This window comes from Clytia hemisphaerica, unplaced genomic scaffold (assembly GCF_902728285.1).
Source record: "Clytia hemisphaerica strain Z4C2 unplaced genomic scaffold, Clytia hemisphaerica genome assembly, whole genome shotgun sequence".
Taxonomy (NCBI): domain Eukaryota; kingdom Metazoa; phylum Cnidaria; class Hydrozoa; order Leptothecata; family Clytiidae; genus Clytia; species Clytia hemisphaerica.
The window spans coordinates 118,655-140,510 of record NW_027103621.1 but is presented as its reverse complement, the minus strand read 5'-3'; the positions used below and the strand labels follow the sequence as shown (position 1 = coordinate 140,510).

Sequence of the window (21,856 nt, the reverse complement as noted above, 5' to 3'; positions counted from 1 at the left end):
ACTCGATGATAACTGTAGAGCCAATAAGATTCATAGTTTAGACACATTCCAGCCCAGGGGGAAGTTAAATAAAGTTTCAACATTTAGAAACTCGATAATTTATTTTTCGTTCAAGAAATATTTTTGTCTTTCTGGCCAGTAGTACAACATCTAATTAATTTTTTTTGGCGTTAAAAAAGAAATACCCCTTAGTATATTTTGTACGTTTATGCTCTAGTGTTGTCTTGATCGTGTAATGAAGTATATTTAATTGCGCTAAAATCATCTGCATTTCATCTTCGCCATACACAATACTAGGATCCAGATCTCTGACGGCCTTTTCGTAGATAAATCCATCAGGTGACAACAGGCTTTGTAGTTTTTCTCTACATTTTTTGTTTACATGTGCACCGTGTGGAACATTTAAGTATTTGACGTGAAGTGGTACAAACCATGAAGGTCCGTACTGAGCATACATACGGCTCTTAGCATCTTTATGACATGATAATTTTTCAGAATCCATATAACATGTGCATACAGATTTAAGGGTTGGTCTTATACCTCCTTCCTCCATCATTTCATCGACCATGTTATCGTTAAAAACCATATGAACTTGTGGGCAGCCCTTGACTGACATATGTATCTCAGCATCTTTGTAGACATTCGGATTCTTATACCTCGATATTCCATTAAAAACCTTACTTAATCGATCGTATAATATTTGCTGGGGTACATCAACATGTACGTCTATATCGCCGTCTGAAGTTAAATAAGAACTTCCTCTTAAAACACCCAACTCTGTTCCACTTCTCGGGAAATAAACAGCTCCCATTTTATCCAACTCGTCCCATAATCGTTGGTGCATTTCTAAACATTTTGTCGGTGGTTTCAGCTCTTGTCCGAAAGTACAATTCGGACGGATAAAACTTGGGCCTGGTCGGACGGCGGGCTTCCACGATTTTTTACGATGTGGATAAAAGGGCCATGGGTTTTTTGGGTTCGGGTGCCACCATCTATAAAGTTAAGATGAATGTAGATTATTAATCATTTTTAATAGACGTTTCTTTTTGATAAGAATAAGCTATATAAGAACAAAGGGTTTCGATGACCAAAATGCTAAGAACAAGTTAAGAACATTTTAAGACCTTGTGGACTATATTTTTTAGGAAATCGTGACAAATAAAATGATATGAATAAGAACATTGTAAGAACATTTTTAGGCTTCAAACTCGTTAAGAACATCCGAAGGCTTTGGAAATTTTAGAGCTTTTTTAGCTATTTTATATTTTAGCTCTTATAAAAAAACGTGTATGAAACGAGAACACTTATGTGATAATAAAACCTTTAACTTGGATTAAGAAAAGTTGCTACCTGACACATTTATCGTTCCAATAATACTTGTCATTTCCGGTCAAATTGACTTTCTGCAGATGGTGTAAATATCGTGGAAACCATTTCTGTCTCTCTAGCTTCTCCATTTCAACATATTTTGGGTATGGACAATCTCCTTTCCATGTTTGCTTGTAAACTTCAATTGGTTTGAATTCATCTGGTTGGAATTCATCTGGTTGACTCCTTATAAAAATTTGAAAAGGTTATGTAAAAAACATGACACTTAAAAAAGAAAATTATTTTGCCGAGAGATTATTTTTTAACCAACATTTTGGTGGGCAAGAATAGCTTATGTATGCTTGTGTTAAAATTTAGCAAAGTTAATGAAAAAGTGTGTCGCATACACTCTACATTTAGAATTTATTAAAAATAAAGTGCTTAAATTTTAGGTGGGCCAAAATAACTTTGCTTATGATGTATCTAAAAGTTTTGCAACATCAATGAAAAATGTGCGGCATACAGTATTTTTTATAAGAGTAACGAGGCTCAAAATCGTCGAAAAAATAAGAACAATTTAAGAACAATGGTGCGAAAGAATCGGGGTAAAGTCTAGACTACTTCTACTCTGCCCTAAAGACAAGAACAATATGAAATCAATTTTATTTGATTTAGATTTTTAGATTTTAGATTTAAGGGTCAGTCAAGCCCGTTGAATACAACATATTGCAATAACTATTTCGCACCTATAGACAATAGAAAAATGCGTCAAAAAAGGATTGGGGCGGTTTTAGTGGGGTAAAGCGGACAAAAAAATGCCCGTGTGACATGGTCGAAAAGGTGTATTGTGTTGGAATACACGTTTTTTTTTATAAGAACAAACTATATAAGAACATAAGGCTTCGAGGCCCAAAAATTTAAGAACATTCTAAGAACTTACAAAGGCTTTGGAGACTTAAAAACATGCAATTTCTTAAGAAATTACATCAAAATGCTCAAAAAATGCTGAAAATAAGAATATTTTAAGAACATTTTTAGGCTTCAAATCCAAAAAAATAAGAACATCCGAAGGCTTCGAAAATTTTTGACGTTCTTATAAAAAAAACGTGTATAAAGCGCCCTATTAGAGAAAATTCAATTTTTGACATCTCGGCGTGAGACAAGGTTCTTGTTATAGATTTGACAATTGTTCTCAAATAGTTAATTTACTAGTCATAGCTTTCACTAAATGCCCCCACTGAAAGGTCATGTCATGCACTTATAAAGCTTTCAATGCTTTAAAGATTGAAACATAAAAAATAATCAGGAATAATTAATTGATTTGATTATTGATTGATTTAATTATTGATTGATTGATATGATTGATTGATTGAATATCTATTACTACTTTGCCTAATAAACAATAGTCAAGAGGATATTGCGGATAAAATTTATCAAAAGGTTCTGCGCCATTTTAAATAGGGCGAAATAGAAACCAATCCTAGCTAAGGACCGGACTCCACTTGCCTACGCTATGATTGCACTTCTCAAGCAAAATCTATGTTGTTGGTCAAAAGAAAAATAAAGGAATGCCATTGTGGTCCATTCAGACGTACAGTTGAGACAAGTGGAAATGCGCCTAATTTTTTTTAAAGTGCATAGTACTTTTTCATAATGCAATCTTTTCTCCAAGCTGAAAGGATTGAATCCATTAAGATGATCGTAGCGCAGACAATGAAGAGATGTCTTCAGGAAGCTAGACTTTTTGAGTTTATAGCTATATACTTTCACTTTATGGTGTTTCTGTATGACTGTCTGTGTGCCTAGTCTAACCACCGTTAAATGCTTTGGAAGGTCCCTCATAACTTGGAAAGCAGAATTGGAGCTATTTCACCAAACTACTGGGGCGCAAGTTATTACGTAGGCTATCACAACTGAAAAAGTTGAATGTTGCGCCTATACAAACTTTTTTCAGGTTTTCCAAATAGATTTACCACACTGAACAAACAGTGAAAACACTCTAAGTAAGGTAAATCTATTTTGAAAACCAAAAAAAAAGTTTGTTTACATTGATTCACATTCAATTTTCGATTCATATACATACATTCTAGTTTTTTGTACTTTGCCGGTATCTTGTTTTACCAAGTTAAGAAAGACATTCTCGAGTTACGACCATATAATGGTCTTTAAAGTTCAAGAAGCTCTATAAACAATAAAGGTAGTTATTAATAAAATAACAGACAAAGATAAATTACAGTTTGAACAAAAGTATCAACAAATGTACATTTGAAAACTTGAGCAAACTTCTTTAAAGATTCCAGAAAAAGAATTGAAATCATTGCTGAAATGAACTTCTGACTAAATTACAGTATTTAGCTGACTAAATTACAGTATTTAGTATTCAGTTTCAAAGACAAGAAACAAAATTAGACATACAAAACACTTTTTCCAGTCAAAGACGAAAGAATCAGCTCATCATCATCATAACCAGTCTGCCATTTTGTTTGTTTTGATTTGCAAAAGTAATATTGTAGTTCCTGTTATGGTGTAATTATATACTTTTTCTATAATTTGCATTTATAACACTCGCTTCAGCTTTTCATTGCTAAATCAAAACTAATGAAATGTAATATATAATAATGATAATAGCATATAAAAATGTGTATAACATTTACCGCTGTATAATTTACCGCCATATTTTTGCGGAACACTTAATTGGCCGGAAATCAAATTACAAACAAACGCAAAAACGCAAAGATTCGAGATTCCATTCCAATATCTATGCGTGAAGCTATGAGTGCCTCCTCGTCGCTGCGCTCCTGCGGGGGCAATTAAAAATAAAGTGCTTAAATTTTAGTTGGGCCAAAACAACTTTGCTTATGATGTATCTAATTGTTCTCAAATAGTTAATTTTCAAGTGCCTTCAGTCAGAAGTATACCGTGCGCGTAAGAAAATTCTAACTGTCTGTTATCAGGTTAGACAAAAAGTTACTCACTCTGTTGTGGCTTTGTTCCGCTTGGGCAGATCCTTCTTGTAGTATAATAAAGTCAAAACCATCAAGATTACAGTGAGAACCTTTAAAGGCTTTGTTGATCTCCAATTAATCATTATTTTTATTCTAATGTAAACGCTGTAACCAAAATTTTAGTTAAAAATCTTTAAAATGGTGCACGTTTTTTTATATAAGAACAAACCATATAAGATCATAAGGATTTGATGGCCAAAATCTGGATGTTCTTGACTTTTTTGAGTGTTAAAACTAAAAATGTTTTTGACTTGTTCTTATTTTCACCATATTGTGAGTATTCTTGTCCAATTTTCTAAGAAATTGAGGGTCTTAGAGTCTGCAAGGAATTTCTTAACTTGTTTTTAACATTTTGGCCATCAAATCCTTATGATCTTACATGGTTTGTTCTTATATAAAAAAACGTGCACCATTTTAAAGATTTTTAACTAAAATTTTGGTTACAGCGTTTACATTAGAATAAAAATAATGATTAATTGGAGATCAACAAAGCCTTTAAAGGTTCTCACTGTAATCTTGATGGTTTTGACTTTATTATACTACAAGAAGGATCTGCCCAAGCGGAACAAAGCCACAACAGAGTGAGTAACTTTTTGTCTAACCTGATAACAGATAGTTAGAATTTTCTTACGCGCACGGTATACTTCTGACTGAAGGCACTTGAAAATTAACTATTTGAGAACAATTAGATACATCATAAGCAAAGTTATTTTGGCCCAACTAAAATTTAAGCACTTTATTTTTAATTGCCCCCGCAGGAGCGCAGCGACGAAGAGGCACTCATAGCTTCACGCATAGATATTGGAATGGAATCTCGAATCTTTGCGTTTTTGCGTTTGTTTGTAATTTGATTTCCGGCCAATTAAGTGTTCCGCGAAAATATGGCGGTAAATTATACAGCGGTAAATGTTATACACATTTTCATATTACGTTATATGCTATTATCATTATTATATATTACATTTCATTAGTTTTGATTTAGCAATGAAAAGCTGAAGCGAGTGTTATAAATGCAAATTATAGAAAAAGTATATAATTACACCATAACAGGAACTACAATATTACTTTTGCAAATCAAAACAAACAAAATGGCAGACTGGTTATGATGATGATGAGCTGATTCTTTCGTCTTTGACTGGAAAAAGTGTTTTGTATGTCTAATTTTGTTTCTTGTCTTTGAAACTGAATACTAAATACTGTAATTTAGTCAGCTAAATACTGTAATTTAGTCAGAAGTTCATTTCAGCAATGATTTCAATTCTTTTTCTGGAATCTTTAAAGAAGTTTGCTCAAGTTTTCAAATGTACATTTGTTGATACTTTTGTTCAAACTGTAATTTATCTTTGTCTGTTATTTTATTAATAACTACCTTTATTGTTTATAGAGCTTCTTGAACTTTAAAGACCATTATATGGTCGTAACTCGAGAATGTCTTTCTTAACTTGGTAAAACAAGATACCGGCAAAGTACAAAAAACTAGAATGTATGTATATGAATCCAAAATTGAATGTGAATCAATGTAAACAAACTTTTTTTTTGGTTTTCAAAATAGATTTACCTTACTTAGAGTGTTTTCACTGTTTGTTCAGTGTGGTAAATCTATTTGGAAAACCTGAAAAAAGTTTGTATAGGCGCACATTCAACTTTTTCAGTTGTGATAGCCTACGTAATAACTTGCGCCCCAGTAGTTTGGTGAAATAGCTCCAATTCTGGCTTTCCAAGTTATGAGGGACCTTCCCAAAGGCATTTAACGGTGGTTAGACTAGGCACACAGACAGTCATACAGAAACACCATAAAGTGAAAGTATATAGCTATAAACTCAAAAAGTCTAGCTTCCTGAAGACATCTCTTCATTGTCTGCGCTACGATCATCTTAATGGATTCAATCCTTTCAGCTTGGAGAAAAGATTGCATTATGAAAAAGTACTATGCACTTTAAAAAAAATTAGGCGCATTTCCACTTGTCTCAACTGTACGTCTGAATGGACCACAATGGCATTCCTTTATTTTTCTTTTGACCAACAACATAGATTTTGCTTGAGAAGTGCAATCATAGCGTAGGCGAGTGGAGTCCGGGCCTTAGCTAGGATTGGTTTCTATTTCGCCCTATTTAAAATGGCGCAGAACCTTTTGATAAATTTTATCCGCAATATCCTCTTGACTATTGTTTATTAGGCAAAGTAGTAATAGATATTCAATCAATCAATCATATCAATCAATCAATAATTAAATCAATCAATAATCAAATCAATTAATTATTCCTGATTATTTTTTATGTTTCAATCTTTAAACATGGCCCCCGTCACCGGGGGGGCCAGGGGGGCCATGGCCCCCCCCAATATTTTGCAAAGTATTTTTTTTTTACTTTGAAAAATCTTATATATACCGTTTAGAGGGGTGAAATAAGGGCAAAAAGTCGAAAATTTTCTTCGTCGCCCAACCATGGTGGGCGACATATTTTTTTGGCCCCCTCAATTCGATGCGCACGCCGGGGGCCATATTAAAGCATTGAAAGCTTTATAAGTGCATGACATGACCTTTCAGTGGGGGCATTTAGTGAAAGCTATGACTAGTAAATTAACTATTTGAGAACAATTGTCAAATCTATAACAAGAACCTTGTCTCACGCCGAGATGTCAAAAATTGAATTTTCTCTAATAGGGCGCTTTATACACGTTTTTTTTTATAAGAACGTCAAAAATTTTCGAAGCCTTCGGATGTTCTTATTTTTTTGGATTTGAAGCCTAAAAATGTTCTTAAAATATTCTTATTTTCAGCATTTTTTGAGCATTTTGATGTAATTTCTTAAGAAATTGCATGTTTTTAAGTCTCCAAAGCCTTGTAAGTTCTTAGAATGTTCTTAAATTTTTGGGCCTCGAAGCCTTATGTTCTTATATAGTTTGTTCTTATAAAAAAAAAACGTGTATTCCAACACAATACACCTTTTCGACCATGTCACACGGGCATTTTTTTGTCCGCTTTACCCCACTAAAACCGCCCCAATCCTTTTTTGACGCATTTTTCTATTGTCTATAGGTGCGAAATAGTTATTGCAATATGTTGTATTCAACGGGCTTGACTGACCCTTAAATCTAAAATCTAAAAAATCTAAATCAAAATAAAATTGATTTCATATTGTTCTTGTCTTTAGGGCAGAGTAGAAGTAGTCTAGACTTTACCCCGATTCTTTCGCACCATTGTTCTTAAATTGTTCTTATTTTTTCGACGATTTTGAGCCTCGTTACTCTTATAAAAAATACTGTATGCCGCACATTTTTCATTGATGTTGCAAAACTTTTAGATACATCATAAGCAAAGTTATTTTGGCCCACCTAAATTAAGCACTTTATTTTTAATAAATTCTAAATGTAGAGTGTATGCGACACACTTTTTCATTAACTTTGCTAAATTTTAACACAAGCATACATAAGCTATTCTTGCCCACCAAAATGTTGGTTAAAAAATAATCTCTCGGCAAAATAATTTTCTTTTTTAAGTGTCATGTTTTTTACATAACCTTTTCAAATTTTTATAAGGAGTCAACCAGATGAATTCCAACCAGATGAATTCCAACCAATTGAAGTTTACAAGCAAACATGGAAAGGAGATTGTCCATACCCAAAATATGTTGAAATGGAGAAGCTAGAGAGACAGAAATGGTTTCAAAAGATTTGGATGTTCTTACTAAAAAACGTGTATTTTCGGACATTAAAAACACTTAGACTAGTAAACTAGTCGTTGAAAACAGACCCATATACAAAAAATTCAAGCTCCAAATAAAAAGAATCGAAGAGGTGAGGTTGCATGTCTTTTCTGAATTTCAACGACTAAAGTCTGTCCAGATATAATTGGCAGTGGAAACAAGAATGCCTGTAACTTTTGATAGTCAAATATAATTATGGAAATTTTTTTTGCTTGTTTTAGAGAGTCAAAGGTGCTGTATTTGAATGTATTTTTGGTTGAAAAATTCACGATTTTTAGCGATTAAATTTGCGATTGCAAAAATTGAGCTTTTTTTCTACTTATGCTATAACGTTCATTTTTACACCAGTGGTAGTTCAACCTTAGGTTAAGAAGTTTGTAAAATTTCAAGGCAAACAGAAAAGTTCTTCAGAAGATATGGGACCCGAAATACCCCTTGGTAGCACTTTTCTGTGAAATATCAAATCTCCAACTTATTACTAAAAACGGGGGTAGTGATATGATTGATAAAACAGTTTTTCGATCATAACACATTTTACGATCTCTTTAATGACCTCATAGACAAACTGTGTTTAGGTTTTTAACTTGTTCTTAACATTTTGGCCATCAAAGCCTTATGTTCTTATAAAGAAAAATTGTTTTGAGAAACGATACTTTTCGTGGAATTTTGGATGTAAATTAAAAGAATTGATAATAATTATCTTCTCCTAAACACATTTTTAATTTTTAATTGGGTTGAAATATCAATGCCGTCTTAAAAAATAACACCGAAAAGGGCCGGCGTAACTGTAGAGCCAATAAGATTCATAGTTTAGACTCATTCCAGCCCTGGGGGAGGGTAAATAAAATATCAACATTTAGAAACTCGATGATAACTGTAGAGCCAATAAGATTCATAGTTTAGACTCATTCCAGCCCTGAGGGAGGGTAAATAAATATCAATATTTAGAAACTCGATGATAACTGTAGAGCCAATAAGATTCATAGTTTAGATTCATTCCAGCCCTGGGGGAGAGTAAATAAAATATCAACATTTAGAAACTCGATGATAACTGCAGAGCCAATAAGATTCATAGTTTAGACTCATTCCAGCCCTGGGGGAGGGTAAATAAAATATCAACATTTAGAAACTCGATGGTAACTGTAGAGCCAATAAGATTGATAGTTTAGACTCGTTCCAGCACTAAGGGGAGGGTAAATAAAATATCAACATTTAGAAACTGGATGATAACTGTAGAGCCAATAAGATTCATAGTTTAGACTCATTCCAGCCCTGAGGGAGGGTAAATAAAATATCAACATTTAGAAACTGGATGATAACTGCAGAGCCAATAAGATTCATAGTTTAGACTCATTCCAGCCCTGGGGGAGGGTAAATAAAATATCAACATTTAGAAACTGGATGATAACTGTAGAGCCAATAAGATTCATAGTTTAGACTCATTCCTGCCCTGGGGGAGGGAAAATAAAATATCGACATTTAGAAACTGGATGATAACTGTAGAGCCAATAAGATTCATAGTTTAGACTCATTTCAGTCCTTGGGGGAGGGTAAATAAAATATCAACATTTAGAAACTAGATGATAACTGTAGAGCCATGAAGATTCATAGTTTAGACTCATTCCTGCCCTGGGGGAGGGTAAATAAAGTATCAACATTTAGAAACTGGATGATAACTGTAGAGCCAATAAGATTCATAGTTTAGACTCATTCCAGCCCCGGGGGGGGGGGGGGTAAATAAAATATCAACATTTAGAAACTGGATGATAACTGCAGAACATCTAATTAATGTTCTTTCGCGTTAAAAAGGATATTCTTTTTATGAAATTAATTTATTCTTTTAGCCTTACATCAGTTGAAACTATTTCGAATTGCATTTCAGCATCGTCACAAGAAGTCATCATACCCCCTGTTACAAAACCACAACAGGAAGATTGTCTACGTAACATGCTAAAGAATGCGAACTTGAAGGAGATATCATTCGTATCAGTCTTTCATTATCGTAAGTGATATTACACTTCCAAAAAACGGCCAAAAATTTTTCAACCCCATGAATACAATATGAAAATCTGAATATAAGAGCTATGAGTATATAATTATATAATGTCTATGTCTAACTTAACCTTAACCTAAATGTGAAAAGAAAAAAAGAAAAAACAAGATGACTGACTTACCAGTTAGGCCATGAATGAAAACTGTGAAGGTGTGGCCATACAGGTAAGTATGAGAGACAAAACAAACAAACTAAGACTGTGACTTGTCTTCAGTTGTTGAATGAATCCAAAATTATAATTCATTCTTTAATATATACTGTAGGATATACTGTTAAATTTCACAATGTTTTTGGACAAATTTTAAAGATATTTGATTGTTTTCACCTAACAAAATTCGTTATATCTTATATTCAATAAATTCAAATAGAACATAAATGTTCACAGTCGCTTGAACTTTTGGAGAGTGAAGGAAGGTTATCTTTGCTCCATGGAGTTCGACTGCCCCGGAGGCACAAGAGAACTGAACTCAAAAGAGCAAAGACCACTTTTCTTCTAACCCAAGTTGTTGTGACTGACAAAGGTTCATCTCGTTTTTCGGATAAAAGTTAACTGAGTCTTTTATAGAAGCACTTAGTCTCTCTTCCCATGCCGCCCATAGCGGTAAAAACAATGGGAGTGAATGAGCCGTGCTCAATTTGTAAAATTCTCGAATTGTATATGCGCTTCTTTTCTTTCTCGTTCGAGTCACATGCTTTGGAAATAGTGGAATTCGAGAACCGTTTGGCAGTTGGGTTGAAAACCCTTACGTCAAAAAATGCCTTCTGTCCTGGAATCCAAAATCCCCTAGCAGCGATATCGAGACGAGCGTTGTCTTGAATGTTAGTTGACTTTAAGTCGAAACTCTCTCCTGACAAGGGGGTCAAAACTGTTTCGACCTTAACGTCTTTACAAACTTGTGCCAAGAGAGTTGCCGTGGTGTCGCGGATTGAGTTGTGTCTCTGTGTGATAAATCCACCTTTTTTGCATGATAGCGCGTGGTCCAAGTTGAATTGATGACCATATCGTATCTTAATCAAGTCCCAGAATGTTGTTGAATGAATTGAGTTTATAATTAATTGACTTGAGTTACTCCAGTCTGGAGCTGAGGTCCTTACTCCATGGCTGTCATGAGTCAAGTGAGTAGCTGAATGCCTTTAGGCCTTAAATACACTTGACTCACCAAGTTGTCAAGGCAACAAAAAACAACATGGTTTGAGAGCATGACCTCAGTTGGCAAAATATACTAAAATAAAATGGTAGTTAAGCTATGAAAAATGTAAACAAGATGTAAACAAATATGGTGGCTAAAGCTATGAAATATTTTACGATACAAATTTTTATAATTTGGTTTTATAATCAATAACTTTACAATTTCCAACCGCCTGCCCCGGTAATTAGCCACCCCCTGTATGTATCTCTTAAACGATCGCATCTTCAAATCGGAATTATCGAGATTGACGTTCGAATTTACGCACAATCACAAGAAAATCTAATGAGAAACGCTGATACACGTTTTTTGATAAAAACAAACTACATAAGAATATAAGGCTTCCATGGCCAAATTGTTAAAGGTTTTGTTTTTAAGTAAGAGTGATATCGTTTGCTTACTCATCAATTTTAATTCACAAGCTTTTTCACATTGGATTGACACATATGTGAAGCAAGATTGATTAGAAATAGGAAAAGAAAAACAATTTTATGCTTATATCAGCATAATATAACAATAGCAAGACACTGTCCTGATATGAAATATGTGTCTGATATGAAACGAGAACACTTATGTAAAAATAAAACCTTTAAGAACAAGTTAAGAACATTTTAAAGCTTTGCGGACTCTAAAACACCCTATTTCTTAGGAAAATGGACAAAAATACTCAAAAAAGAAACAGTTAAGAACATCCGAAGGATTTAAAAAAATTTTGATGTTCTTATAAAAAAACGTGTATTAACAAACTGCTTTAACGGAATTAACAAAGAGTACCATTTAATTTAATTATATTTTCAGGTAGGATATTGACGGAGTATATTTTGCAAGAAGGAGGTGCTGACTTTTATCATTCCAATCTTACAACCTTGATATGGAAATCAAATGCTATGGGTGAGTGTATTATTGGACCTTTATATTTTTTACTTGTTTACTTTTAAGGGCTATATACACTACACAATATTGTCAGGCAATATATTGATAATAGTATTGCTGAGTGCCGGCAATATATTGAAAAAGTGTTCGGAATATATTGTCAGCTCGATTTCCAATATTCCAACAATATAGGGAGATTATTTACAGAAAAAACATTCCTTTTTAAAATAGGAAACCTTTTTCTTACTGTGTATATTACAGTCCGCAAACTATATTGTCAAATAATGCTCACCAATATATTGTGTAGTCTAAGTAACCCTTTAGATAAAATCTCCTCCTCATGCTGACTTTTTAAGGCCGCAGATCGGCCTCCTCACTGATGCCAAGTCCATTCTACCTAGACGTCTTTGTCTATTTGTTAGAGAGTGGTCAGAAAGTATCTACTAGGGGTGGAGGATTTCAGGGGGTTCCAAAATATTTTTAATGGAAAAGGGGGGGGGGATTGCGAAATATTTTTGGGCAAATCAAGAGATATCTCATTTCATGGTTTCACCTGGCCGACCTTATTCGTATTGTTGTTAATTCTGTATCCATGAAATATCATCATGAAAGCCTCGCTATTTTGGTTCCTATATGGGTCTTAACATTGTGTAAAAATTGGTTTTTTTTTTTTTTTTTTTTTTTTTTATCTATAGTATAGTCCCACGAACAAATAGTACAAATCTAAAGGTTCCTATCCTCCCGCAAAAGGACCACCAGATCATACCGCCAGGATGAAGGAACCCCAAATGAGCTTACAAAATGAGCAATAATGACTAAGAAATGAAAATATATATAAAAAGAAAATATATATAAAAAGAAAAAAACAACAAAAACTAACTACAGAAAATAATTGATAACAAAAATAAAAATAAACAGAAAGAGCTAGGAGAGCACTTGGAGCATAAGACTAGAATAACGGTCCCCCAAAACGTCCAGTATCGCAGATGAATTTTATCGTTATGCTCAATATATCATGATTTTGGACAACGCTCCCTTGTTGTCACTAGCTTTGAAAACTGAGTTAGCACTGGGTCTGAGGAATTGGAGAATTGCTTGCTTAAAGGACTTAATAGTTGGAAGATTCCGTATATGATCTCCGAGGTTATTCCATTCATTTATGCAAAAAGGAAAGAAAGAGGCACGATAGCGCTCGGTTCTACAGAAAGGTGCCTCGAGTGGTGGTTTTATCCTTCGCCCTGCATTGCGCTCTTCCTCTCCTCTCTGGGGAGGAAGAATATTCGTGAGATAAGCAGGAGCAAAGCCATTGATTATTTTATAAAAAAATACGAGTCTTCTAGTTAACCGCCTGTTTGCCAGGCTTTCAAATCCTAGCTCAAGGTAGATTTTTTCTCTGGATGTTCCTCTGAAGCATCCGGTTATTGCAAGACAAGCATCATATTGAACAGACTCGAGTTTTTCAGAGAATGAGGAATTACCAGGACGATCATATACGATATCTCCATAATCTAAGTGTGGTCTAACATAGGTTTTGTATATAGTGACAAGAGAATCCCTGGGTAGAAACTTGCGAAGTCTGCGAATAAGACCAATACCTTGATTAGCCTTTTTTATTTTTTCATCAAGGTGACGGTCAAAGGCCAGCTTTTGATCAAGTATGAGACCAAGATGTTTTTGATGATCCTGAACTGCAATGGCTGCATTATTGAATGTAATTTCTGGGGGGTCAGGTGGATTTAGCCTCCTGGTAAAGTACACTTCAACTGCCTGTTTAGAAGGATCAGGGTTGAAGGACATTTTCCATTGATGAGCCCACTCACTTATCTTCTGCATGTCACTGTTCAACTCTTGAGAACAGCGAATATGATCTAGGATGAGTGAAAACAGGGACGAGTCATCAGCAAAAATTTTGATTATGGAAAGGATTGCCTCAGGGAGGTCGTTAATGTAAATCAAAAAAAAGAGGGGTCCGAGAATAGATCCCTGGGATACACCGGCCAAGATTTCTGTCCAATCAGAAGCCTGACCATCAAGAACCACCCGCTGCGATCTCCCATGAAGAAAATTCTGGATTAATGAAAGAAGGGGGCCAGAAACACCATATGACTTGAGTTTGAATAACAAACCATCGTGCCAAACTCTGTCAAAAGCTTTGGAAATATCAAGGAATACTCCACGAGTGTCTAGAGGTGGATCAACATCAAAACCATTCAGAATGTCGTGTGTTATAGATAACAGCTGAGACACACAGGAGTCACCCTTGCGGAACCCAGACTGGGAATTTGTGAAAAGATTGTTGTTTTCGAAATAGGTGTAGACGGAGTCAAAGATACACTTTTCAAGATTTTTTCCAAAAATAGGCAGGAGAGACACTGGTCTATAGTTTTTTACTACACTCTTGTCCCCTTATTTTTGAATATAGGAACAAACATTAGCCTTTTTTCCAGTTTGATGGAAAAATGCATGAATCTAAAGAATATTGATAGATCTTCATAAGAGGTTTAACCAAGGATTCGTCACAGATCTTAACCATCTGTATAGAGATGTCATCCCAACCATGCGCTTTGTTAGTTTTAAGTCCGCGAATGAGGGCTAAAATTTTGACTTGATCTAGAGGTATATTGCTTATTCTGAGATTAGTTACATAGTTTTGTTGCGGCAATACACTATCAGTGTCTATGAGAGAGCACTGATTTGCAAAGAATTGATTAAAAATATTTGTTTTCGTTGGAACATCAGCAATAAGATTATTGCTGGCATCTCGAACAGGTGGAATCCTTGGTGACTTCCTCCTATGAAGAAATTGATTTAGAATAGACCAGTATTTCTTAGAACCCAAGTTTGGATCATTGAAGTTATTTGCTAAGCGAGAGAAATAAAATTCTTTAGCATCTCTGACAGCCCTTCTACACCTAGATTGATGTTCTTGGAGGATTTTGAGGTCTTCTTTTCTCCTCCCATTTTTTACATACCGCTCATAAACTTTAGATTTTTCAAGTAGGGCTCTCTTTATCTCAGCTGTCATCCATACTGCATCCTTATTCCTGATGGTAATGATTTTATTAGGCACAAAGTTTGACATGATATTAATGATGGTTTCAGTCAAGAAGGAGACCCGGCCATCCATATCAGTTCCCTCAAAAAACCTATCCCAGTCAACCATGTCCACCGCCCTTCGAATAAGATCGGGATTTGCTTTGGAAAAGTCCCAAACCTTTCGTTTGTAAGATGGTGGGAAGGGGATTTTAAAATTTAGTTTACAAAAGGTTATCTGGTGATGGCACTTAGGGTTCAAGGATGGAAAGATACCACTATCCAGAATCAAATGATCAGCTGATGAAAAAATTAGATCAATGCAAGAAGTTGAATTATCAAGGAGATGAGTAGGCCCATCAATTAATTGTTGCAGACCATGCAACAATTATTGCAAAAATTGGTTCAGTGGACTAAGAGAGAATGTTTGTTAAGGGATCACCCTCATACAATTTCATATGTCAGCATAGCCTAGCCTTTTTAAAAAGAGCTGAAAATACAGTGCTTTTAGCGAACAAAGTGGTTGAAAATTGAAATTATTCTCCTGTCGTCGCAAACCATGGTTGTGCCTCCTTCGACACTAAATTCTTTGCCCCTGTACGTTTGAAATCAAGCCACTTACTTCCTTCTATATAATAATGTAGCCCTCCCCACATTGTTTTCTAAAGTCGAGATTTTCAAGTTACAAGTTTTTGAAAGCAGAATGAACAAAAAAACTTTTCAAAGTTTTTCCTTGCGCGATGCTGAAAGGGAAGAAAGCAGTTTTTTCTTTTATTTAATGCTGAATGACCAAATGGTTTGAGAAACGTTAAATGTTTTATTTTTACAAGTGTTCCCGTTTCATATCAGACACATATTTCATATCTGTCTATTGCGTTAAATTGTGCTGATATAAGCAAAAAAATGTTGTTTTTTCCTCTTTTTGATCAATCTTGCTCCACATCCATGTCAATCCAATGTGAAAAAGCTTGTAAATCAAAATCGATGAGTAAGCAAACGATCTCACTTTTATTCCAAAACAAAACCTTCAAATGCTTGATGTTCTTTAACATGTAACTTCTTCTCTTCTTTTATTTCGATTTTAGATTCTACGGATTTGAAAATACTTGGTGTATGTTTATCTGACCCGAAGAATTTCCCGAAACTTCTTCACCTCAATTTAAGGTTCGGAGATACTTTAACTTTGTCCTTGTGGATTGTTTTTCCTGGTGTATTTTGTTATATTGTATAATTTTAAATACTTTTGTCATTTTCAACGCGCTAAAAAGTCATTTTCAACTGAAGATTTTAATTCAAGCAACGACTTATTAATAAGTAAAATTTTTATAAGTTGTTGTTTCGAACAAGAACAAGATCCCAATAAAAGCCCTGAGATTTATCTATCAAGATTCAATGTCTACTACCATTAACAAGTTTAAACTGAACAAAACATAGAGGCAGGGAGGGTGGTAAAGCCTCAAAACACCAAGTTGGCAATTGCCCCTGTAATCTTTTTCTCAGGAATCGATACGTCCGTTACAGTGATAGTAAAGGCGGCAAAATATGACGGTATGGCGTTATGGCGGTATCGAAAAAAAATTGGCGGGAGAGTTTCGAAGAAACGGACGATAACTCTTTTGCATAAAAACGGTTTCCGGCTCTTGGCTTATTTCTTAGATAGTGATTTGTCTTAGACTATAGCATAGTCTATAACTAATAATGAATTTTGACGTCAATCGATGCTTCGATCATCAGCCTGAGATAATGGCATATCAATGAATGTAGAAAGTCTATTATCATGCTTCCTGATAGTATAAAGGTTTCGATCACAGACTTTCGTGGCAATGGAGTGTTTTCAAATCCCAAAACGCTTCCAGGCAGATTGTTAGGGAAGCATGGTGACAGGCTTTCCACTTTCACTTGTACATGATTTTCTAGTCTTACATAATCCCCATACAAACCTACATTTATTTTCCGATAAAATATTTGCATTGGCGTGACTTTATCGTTTATTCTTAACCAAATCTAATTGTTTTCAGTGGTATCTTCCAATCACGTGACATACAAGAATTCATTTCATTGGTGCAGAAAGGAAAACGTTTCTTTGATCGATTGACAATATTCAATGAAAGAGAAACAACAAAAGAAGAAACAGATTCGTTACAAACGAATTTGAAGAAAATTTGTAAACACTACATCAGATCGTCAAGGTATTACAGTTTTTCACAACCTCGTCCCCGTGTATTCCAGGCTTTATTTACGTTACTGATAGACGTCCCCGTGTATTCCAGGCTTTATTTACGTTACTGATAGACGTCAGGGTGTTATCTAGGGCTATTAGTAAGCATATAAAGCTGGGAACGGCCATTTTATGAACTGAACGGAACTTTGGAAAGAGAGAGGATTTGCACCGTAAACCCTTGAACGTCTTTGAGCACTACTCTTGTCTCCTGAATAGACGTCTCCCCCGCTTTTATTAAGACCCCCCCCCCCCGCTAATTAAATTCGAATAATTCAATATTTTTTACAGTGTAAATAGCAGTGCCGTAGGAAGCATTTTCATATTGGGGGGGGGGCTGAAGTTTAGTGACACCGCGAGGGCCAACCATGGTTTGGCCCGAGGGGGGAAATTTTGACAATTGAGCTCTAGATTGCTTAAAAATACACTCAAAACATGCACATAAAAGACAATTATGACAAATTAAAAAAGAAAAACTTTGCATTTTGCAAAATAACCACTTTTGAAAAAATTATTGGGGGGTATAGCCCCCCTTGCCCCCCAGTTGCTACGGCACTGTAAATAGACCTTAAACTTCTTAAAATTTCCCTTTTTGTTAGTATTGGTTCTTATTTTACGTGTTCATTTTTTAAAGTTTCTTTTTTGTTGTTGAAATTGATATCAGTTAAAAAAATTCTGTCTTTAAATTACCCCCCCCCCCCCGCTTATTAGAATTAAGAAAATATTCCTACCCCCCCCCTGTTTATTCGGACCCCCCGGTCTATTCGGTAAACAAGAGTAGGTCATCGTTCTTTAAACGCGCATAATACAGAAGGATACAGATTTTTTAGGGGATGATTCCAGCTTAAAAAAATCTTTAAAAATTCTTTTAAAAATGATTTTGTTTCTGCTCAGATATTTTCCAAATATTCTGCTGAAGTTCCGTGAGAAACTTTTTGAATACTCTCGGGTACCTAATAGCCGGGGGGCGCTAATTAATTTTTCGAAAATTTTCCATCCAGGACATTCTTATTCCCCGCTAATTGATTTTTGAGAAAACTTTTTTGAAAGTTCCCTCTTTTGCCCTAATTCTGCTGCATTAGCCTCGAACAGTTTAAAATATGGTGTGTACTATCAGAACAAGGAATTTTAGCCTCTTTTAGTCTGGAAAACATAATTTACCAATGTTAGAATCGGCAAATTTCGGTGTTGACATAGAAAATCAAAAATTTCGGGCAGGAATGGGGTACCCCTCGAATACTTCCCTTCAAACAACAAAGAATTAGCGACAGAATTGTCATAGTTCGGACCCTCCCCCCGAATGACACCTTCCAAAAAAATGAAGAAGGGGGGTCAGAAATTTTCATGAAAATGGGAGGAATAGCAAGGAAGGGGGGATCTTGCCGAAATACTTTCATATTTTTAGGGGTTTTTTTAGGATTAATAATTAATAACTAATAATTTTCGCGGTAGACACCAAAAACCCCCAAAGGTATATGGCATAAAAATATATCAATGTCAAAATCTTTTATTTTTGTAGGTCAACAGATGACTGTGGTACAGCAGATTTTATCAGCGTCATGTAAAGCAATCGATGGTCGTCCCATTCATGGTGCGGTGGCAATTATACTTCTTAACTCGACATGGTAATGAAATTGTTCCAATAAGCTAATCCTTGTGAATATTTTCAAAGTAGAATTTATTGAACACAGAAACAATTTCTTGTTTTATTTGTCCAAAAATGTTGAAATTAATTTTTTTTAAGGTTTCGTCAATATACCGGGTGACCCGATTTTCGTTGGCTAGGGTCTGAAATAAAAGTAATATAAACTTAATCTTTTTTTTTTAAGATAGAGGATGCTCTAACTTAAACTTTGAGCTATTACTTTTTAAATTTGGTTCAGTGGTTCTTCATTTATGATCTTTTAAAGTCAAAATTCAATTATCAGAAAGTGCAAAAACACGTCAAAAATGAGGTATCAAATTATAACTGTTTTTTTTTATCTTTAACATTGTGTTTTTCGAGTGTGCTGATGTTTTACGACCTCGTTGATTAGTGTTGTAGTTAATTAAAGTTTGTAAAATAATAAATTAACAACGAAGTAGATTTATATACATTTATTGTTAATATTTTTATCAAAAATATTTTGCAAATAGGCAAAATTTGCCTCGTTATGAAAATGTCGCGTCTTATGAAAGAACAGAGAGTGTGGGTTTGCCTGGAATATGCTAGAAAGTGTATGGTGGTGGTTCTTTTCTGAACGAATAACTTGTTAATAAATTCTGTGAAAGTAAAGAATCTAAAAAAAGTTTTTAAATTGAATAAAAATATCTAACATGCTCTTTTCTAACGATTTAACGACCTTGCTTGATTGATTGATAATAAAACAATTTGATACCTCTTTTTGACGTAATTTCGCTCTTTCCGAAAAGTGTTTTTCGACTTTAAAAGCTCCTAAGTAGGGAACTTGTGGGTCAATTTTAAAAAGTAATAGCTCAAACTTTAAGTTAGAATATCTACTTTCTACATATTAAAATTTCAAGCACTTTGAGACATTTGTTCGGCCTGGAGACGCCGAAAACTGTCCGAACTTTTTCGTGGGTCACCCGGTATATATATGGAAATTTGAAATGAAAATTTCGCCTAACATGTATGACTATTCCATCTTATTCAAAAATTTATTTACTTGTATTGAATTTCAAACCAAAGGCTAGGTGCTAATTCTCGTCATTTCTAAAGCAAGAAAATTTTCTAATTTGCGCTGCAAATGAATAAAGTATATGATGGATTCCACCGTGATTTTGATGAAATCAATCTTGTTTTTTGATGACATACCACATCTTCAGACTTTATCAAGCGAATTTGATGCAGATTATGTCTTGTGTCAATGTCGTGACCGGTGTTTGCGTAGGCCCCAAAATATTTAAAATCGTCAACCTTTTCAATAGGAGTACCTCCAATAGAATACCATTATCTGTAGATAGATTGAGGTGCATATGTTTAGTGTTTTAGCATTGAGAAATAATCCTATATAGTAGGGGCAAATTTGAAATTTGTAAAATCGCTCGACTTTTTTAGTCAAAAAAAGGCTAAAAAAGTCGAACGACCTAAAAAAAACCGGACAAATTTCCCCCTACTAATAGCTTGGGTTGCTAGTTCATACTTATGGAGAAGATTCTCAGCTTCGGCTTCTGTGATTGATTCGTCGACCAGAGAGATTAATATTATCAGCAAAATCAAGGTCGGCAATATGAAGACCTGGACGGCTTTTCTCAATCTTGAATCCATCTTCATCGTTGATAGACTTTCTGAGTGCATAGTCCAGGGCTAATATAAAAAAGGTGCCAGTCTTCATATAAAAATATTCTGTTTCCCCATCAGATGCAAGGATTGCTTTGCTGTTTGTATACATAATCTCAATGGCGTTGACGATTTTCTCCGGAATGCCATAGGCAAGAAAATTCTTGAACATAGTCTTCCTGTCGATACAATCAAATAGAAGCCTTTCTGAAATCGATGAAAATAAAAACGGCTTCTGCATTGTGATTTCTGACTACTTTTTCTGACCGTCGTAACGAAAGCCTTTTTGGTTAAAACAAACAATTTGATCCATTTCAGTAGTTGTCACCCTTTGTCAAATCTTTTTTGGGAGCGGGTACAATGGAGGATAGGCGGCCCCATTCACCAGGACGGTTACCATTTAGGGTTTCATTATAGAACTGGTGAAGGAAGTTAAGAAGGTCCTCAATGCTCCAAAACTCAATTGGGTGTCCATCAAGACCTGAGGCTTTGCCAGACTTCATCTTTTTATAGTTTTCTTGATCTCATCAATTGTGAAATCCAAAGACGATATTTTTGTGCAAACAGGAAATATTTGGTTGATTGTTAGGTCGTTATCGAACGGCAGGACATCTTTCTGAGAAAAAAATAATTTTGACAAAAACCTAAAGCAAATAAGAACACTCCAAGCCTCAGATTTCAGAAATGGCTTAAAAAAGCTGATTCTAAGCCCCTTTTAGTTCACTTTTGACTTAAATTAGGCATTTTAAGAGCAGTCGAGCCTCACTCAAAATTTACAAGATCTTATAAAAAAACAGTTCAATTGCTTAGAATTTTTTAATTGTTTTGATTGAAAACAATCAGCTCCTTATCATTTTACGTGGTTTATTGTAATTAACGCGACTAATGTATACGTGTTTACTTTAAGATTTATAAGAAACACGTTTCATAAGCAATCGCGGATATTTAATTTAACAGATGAACTTTAAAGTAAGACCAACGCTGAAAATAATATAAAATCTTCAAATGTGGAGTTATGATCGCTGGCGAGTTCTATATTTAAAGATAAATTTTGATTGTCTCGGTTGTTTCATCGAGGTTGATAAAAAAAAACAATGTTTATATGTAGCATAACATACCAGTCCTTAGAAAAAAATGCTGAGTTACTAAAAAGTTTTGAAATTTCCATGAATTTCCATGTTGTTATTGACGAAAG

The 21,856-nt window shown here is 34.7% G+C and overlaps 2 protein-coding genes across 2 annotated transcripts in view; one reads left to right on the top strand and one right to left on the bottom strand.

The window, feature by feature from the left end:
* Positions 1-19,274, top strand: part of LOC136802275 (uncharacterized) — a 38,282-nt gene extending 19,008 nt beyond the window's left edge. The window contains exons 4-8 of the mRNA XM_067058989.1: positions 9,900-10,019; positions 12,056-12,148; positions 16,249-16,327; positions 17,182-17,352; positions 18,901-19,274. Coding sequence (XP_066915090.1) covers positions 9,900-10,019; positions 12,056-12,148; positions 16,249-16,327; positions 17,182-17,352; positions 18,901-18,946 — 509 coding nt within the window. The 3' untranslated portion in view covers positions 18,947-19,274. The remainder of the gene's footprint in view (positions 1-9,899; positions 10,020-12,055; positions 12,149-16,248; positions 16,328-17,181; positions 17,353-18,900) is intronic.
* LOC136802410 (uncharacterized) lies at positions 104-4,414 on the bottom strand. Its single transcript, XM_067059145.1, has 3 exons — positions 4,284-4,414; positions 1,351-1,554; positions 104-992 (listed from the first exon to the last, which is right to left on the bottom strand). The coding sequence occupies exons 1-3, from the start codon at positions 4,394-4,396 to the stop codon at positions 155-157; spliced, it is 1,155 nt and encodes a 384-aa protein (XP_066915246.1). The 5' UTR covers positions 4,397-4,414; the 3' UTR covers positions 104-154.
* Positions 19,275-21,856: the final 2,582 nt, after the last annotated feature.

Excerpts from the sequence above, each read along its gene's own strand:
- LOC136802410 (XM_067059145.1), bottom strand. The coding sequence starts at position 4,396 with ATGATTAATTGGAGATCAACAAAGCCTTTAAAGGTTCTCACTGTAATC. Across the intron at positions 1,555-4,283 it reads CGGAACAAAGCCACAACAGA|GAGTCAACCAGATGAATTCC; the intron begins GTGAGTAACTTT and ends AATTTTTATAAG. Across the intron at positions 993-1,350 it reads TGGAACGATAAATGTGTCAG|ATGGTGGCACCCGAACCCAA; the intron begins GTAGCAACTTTT and ends TTAACTTTATAG.